This window comes from Agelaius phoeniceus (genome assembly GCF_051311805.1).
Source record: "Agelaius phoeniceus isolate bAgePho1 chromosome W unlocalized genomic scaffold, bAgePho1.hap1 SUPER_W_unloc_2, whole genome shotgun sequence".
In the NCBI taxonomy this organism is placed as follows: Eukaryota; Metazoa; Chordata; class Aves; order Passeriformes; family Icteridae; genus Agelaius; species Agelaius phoeniceus.
Genome location: NW_027509867.1, coordinates 3,274,450 through 3,278,600, shown reverse-complemented (window position 1 = coordinate 3,278,600; position 4,151 = coordinate 3,274,450). Strand labels below are relative to the sequence as shown.

General features: G+C 55.7%; 1 protein-coding gene across 1 annotated transcript; it reads left to right on the top strand.

Annotated features, from left to right (window-relative positions):
* The first annotated feature begins 2,147 nt into the window (after window positions 1-2,147).
* LOC129133329 (olfactory receptor 14A16-like) lies at window positions 2,148-3,080 on the top strand. Its single transcript, XM_054653040.2, has one exon. It carries the CDS (start codon window positions 2,148-2,150, stop codon window positions 3,078-3,080), a length of 933 nt encoding a protein of 310 aa, XP_054509015.2.
* The last annotated feature ends 1,071 nt before the right edge of the window (window positions 3,081-4,151 follow it).

The window sequence follows — 4,151 nt, the reverse complement described above, 5'->3', positions numbered from 1 at the left end:
CAAGGTGTCTCCTCCCAGCCCTTGCTGGCACAGACCCTGCTGTGCCCCAGGGCACCAAGACTTGGCTTCTCTTTGTCCCCACCTGTCATCACTGCCTGCAGTTCTCTGCCCTGCCTGGGGCCTGGGGACACTTGCTCAGTCGTGTCCCTCTCTGGGACCCATTAAAAGTCCAAGAAACTTTGGAGTTGGATTCTGCCTTGGAGTTCTGCAGAGGTTTCTTCAGCTCCCTCTCAGGGACTGATGTCCAGGGCCTGAGCACAAAGCCCCAGGGGCTCATAAAAGTCCTTGTGCTGTGTGTGTGCTGCTGAGCTGGGCTGGGCTCCTGGCACAGAGGCAGCTCCTGGTCACCAAGAAGAGCTTCAAAAGCACATTTCTCTGGATGAGCAGCTCTTGTGCCAGCCCAGCAGGGCTGGGGCACTGCCTGCAGCCAGCCCGGGCACAGCCCAGAGGCACAGAGAGCTTCAATCAGTCAGGGCTGGGAAGGGGCTGAGAAGTGCCTGGGGCACAATCACTGCCAGCCCTTGGCACAGGAACCTCTGGCTGCAGGACAATGCGGCTGCAGGACAATGCAGCTGCAGCTCCTGGAGCCATCTCCTCAAGCTGGAACATCCCAATGCCTGCAGAGCCTGTGAGTACATTCTCAGGATTTCTGGTGCAGGGGAGGTGAAATGCTAATGAAGCCATGACATGCTGAGATGTTCTGAACAGTCATAGAATATTTCCAAGAAAGGGTTTTTGACAAAAATGTGGAAATGTCCTAAGACTTTGTATTGTTTCCTGCTATTGGAGAATAGCAGGAAGGGAGGGTTAAATATTAAAGATAGTATTAAGTATTAGTTAGGAATTTTGTCAAGTGCCTGAGATATCTAAACTCTAATTTTAGTGATCAGTAGGTTCACAGAAGTTCCCTAATGTGCTTTCAGCCACTCTGCCCATGGACAGCAACAGCATCACCTTTGCTGGAGCCATCAGGCTCAGTCTGAGCTGTCCTTTCTCCAAGCTGCAAACAGAACCTGCCCCCAGCCAGTGCCCTGCAAACAGGCAGGGTTCTGTAGGGCCAAGGAGAGTGCACAGAGATTTGGGGTCTGTGAGTGCTGGCAGGGAGAGATCAGGCACAGGGAAACCCCTGCAGGAGGGAAATCTGCAGAAAGCAGAGAGAAGATCAGGCAATGGTAGAAAACAAACCCCAGCAATGCTGTGGCAGGGAGAGTTTAGAGATGCCCACAGGAGCCCCTGCAGTGCAGCCCCTCCCTCTGAACAAGCCCCCTCCCTCCTGTGCCCCAGCCAAGCCTCTGCCCTCAGGGCCGGGGCTCCAAGGCGTGCAGCCCCTCCTGTGCAGGCAGAGCTGCAGCAGAGCCGTGGGGCAGCTCTGCAGCCCCGGGCCCAGTTCCCTCTGCAGAGCACAGGGCTGGGAGCAGCTGCCCGGCCCTGGGGGCTCTGGAGGGGGCACAGCTGGCTCAGGGTGACGCTGTCCCCAGGGCCCGGCTCTGGGCAATGCTGTCAGTGCAGCCAGGGAAGGAGCTGCATCTCCCTCAATCCAATGCCATCAGAAGGACACTTGGGAGTCTCCCTGAGATTTCAGTCCAAGCTGGGAGCTTCAATCCAGGGTGCAAACTTGTCCTGGTGCCTCTCTGGTTTATAAGATTGATGGGGAAAGGCAGAGATGTTGTGACACTGTAAATGCTGCTGGGTTGGTGAAATGAGCAACGTGAGTCCTTGGCTACAAATGTGGAGCTGGGCTGTGGTGGATCCATCTGCTCTCAGCAGTACCCGGGGGAATTTTAAAGGGAAACATGGTGGGGGTGATCACAATTCAACTTAGAAAGTTTAAACCCAGAGAAATTCTGAACATGTCAGAATGACAGATTATCTTCCCTCACTCTCTGCTCATCACTTTGCCACTCAGAACGTGCTCTGTTTTCCCAGAGGGCAGTGGAAATACTGAGGGTTTCTGATATCCAAGAATACCAGCAGAGGTATGGGGGAGCTTATAAAGAAAACACCAAAACTCTTGAACACAGAAGTGTGTCTATGTGTCTTCAAGGGGAGGGTGTATGGGAAGAGGCTTTGATTTTGGTTACAGGTATCTCCTCTAACCCTTCACTGTCCTTTCTCCATGAACAGGTGCCCATGTGCAGCCCCAGCAAATGTCCAACAGCAGCTCCATCAGGCACTTCCTGCTGCTGGCATTGGCAGACACGCGGCAGCTGCAGCTCCTGCACTTCTGCCTCTTGCTGGGCATCTCCCTGGCTGCCCTCCTGGGCAACGGCCTCATCATCAGCGCCGTAGCCTGCGGCCACCACCTGCACACGCCCATGTTCTTCTTCCTGCTCAACCTGGCCCTCAGCGACCTGGGCTCCATCTGCACCACTGTCCCCAAAGCCATGCACAATTCCCTCTGGGACACCAGCAACATCTCCTACACTGCATGTGCTGCTCAGCTCTTTTTCGTTCTGTTCTTTACTGGAGCAGAGCTTTCCCTGCTGACCATCATGTGCTACGACCGCTACGTGTCCATCTGCAAACCCCTGCACTACGGGACCCTCCTGGGCAGCAGAGCTTGTGCCCACATGGCAGCAGCTGCCTGGGCCAGTGCCTTTCTCAATGCTCTCATGCACACAGCCAATACATTTTCCCTGCCCCTGTGCCATGGCAATGCTCTGGGCCAGTTCTTCTGTGAAATCCCACAGATCCTTAAGCTCTCCTGCTCACACTCCAACTTCAGAGATCTGGGGCTCATTGTTGTTAGTTGCTGTTTAGGTTTTGGTTGTTTTGTGTTCATTGTTTTCTCCTATGTGCAGATCTTCAGGGCTGTGCTGAGGATCCCCTCTGAGCAGGGACGGCACAAAGCCTTTTCCACCTGCCTCCCTCACCTGGCCGTGGTCTCTCTGTTCCTCAGCACTATTATCTTTGCTCACCTGAAGCCCCCCTCCATGTCCTCCCCATCCCTGGATCTGGCCCTGTCAGTTCTGTACTCGGTGGTGCCCCCAGCCCTGAATCCCCTCATCTACAGCCTGAGGAACCAGGAGCTCAAGGCTGCAGGGTGGAGATTGATGACTGGATGCTTTCAGAAACATTAAAATGCTGGCCAATTTCTGCGAATCACTTGTAATAAAAGTAATATTTGATTCTTCTTGTTCATTTAATTTTGGAGGTTATTTTCCTTTCTTTTAGTATTTTCATATTTTCCACAAAGAAATGTCATTGTTTGTGCCATTTCTCATTTTGTTTTCCGCCACCTTCCCTGTGGCCAAAAACTGTGTCAGTGAGGGGTTGTGCTCTCAATGGCTTTAGAGAAACTAATGGATCTCCAAGCAAAGTTTTCTGAAGTGATCCCCCTTGTCTTGCCTTCTGTGGAGCTGCAGCAGCAATGTCTGTGTGCAGAGCTGGGGCAGATCAGTGCTGGCCCAGCAGCTGTGCCCAGCAGCAGCAGCAGCAGCACTTGGTGTTGCCAGTGCTGCTGCCGTGGCCCTGCCCCGCTGCCCTGGTGGCCCTGGTGTTGCTGCAGGGCCTGAGTGCTCTCGGGGCCGGGCACAGCCCTGGGGGTGGCAGTGCCGGGGCTGCAGCAGGGACAGGCCATGGGCACTGCTGGGGCAGCGCTGACGCCTCAGGCCAGGCCCTGGGGGCTCCAGGCTCCTTGCCCAGGCTCTCTCAAGAACACGGCCAGGCTAATGCTCAGCACAGAAACCCCCGTCAGCAGCCCCAGGCTGGCCGTGGGCAGGCTGGGGGCAAACAGCATGGCTGGGGCTCTGCAAGGGCCCTGGGGCAGACGGGAAGGAGCAGCAGAGCAGGGGCTGATCCATGCCCAGTGCGCTGCACAGCCCAGGGCAGCGTCCCAGAGCGTCCTCATGCAGCTGCCAACAACATCCCCCCTCTGCAGCCCTGGCCTCTCCCCCAGCTCACACAGGTGCCCCATCCTTGCAGGCACAGACACGGCAGCACTGCCTCAGCAGCCCCTGTTTGCATTGCACACAGCAGGGCCAGCCCCCCATGCTGTTGCTGTGGGGACATGAACCTGAGGGAGCACAAATGCCATCAGCCCCTGGGGCCAGCAAGGCCTGCGGGACACCAGGGAAACCACTCAGCTTTTTGCTGGCCTCTGCACTCAGCCAGAAAGTTTGTTCCCATCAGCTGGGACTTTCCTGCAGACG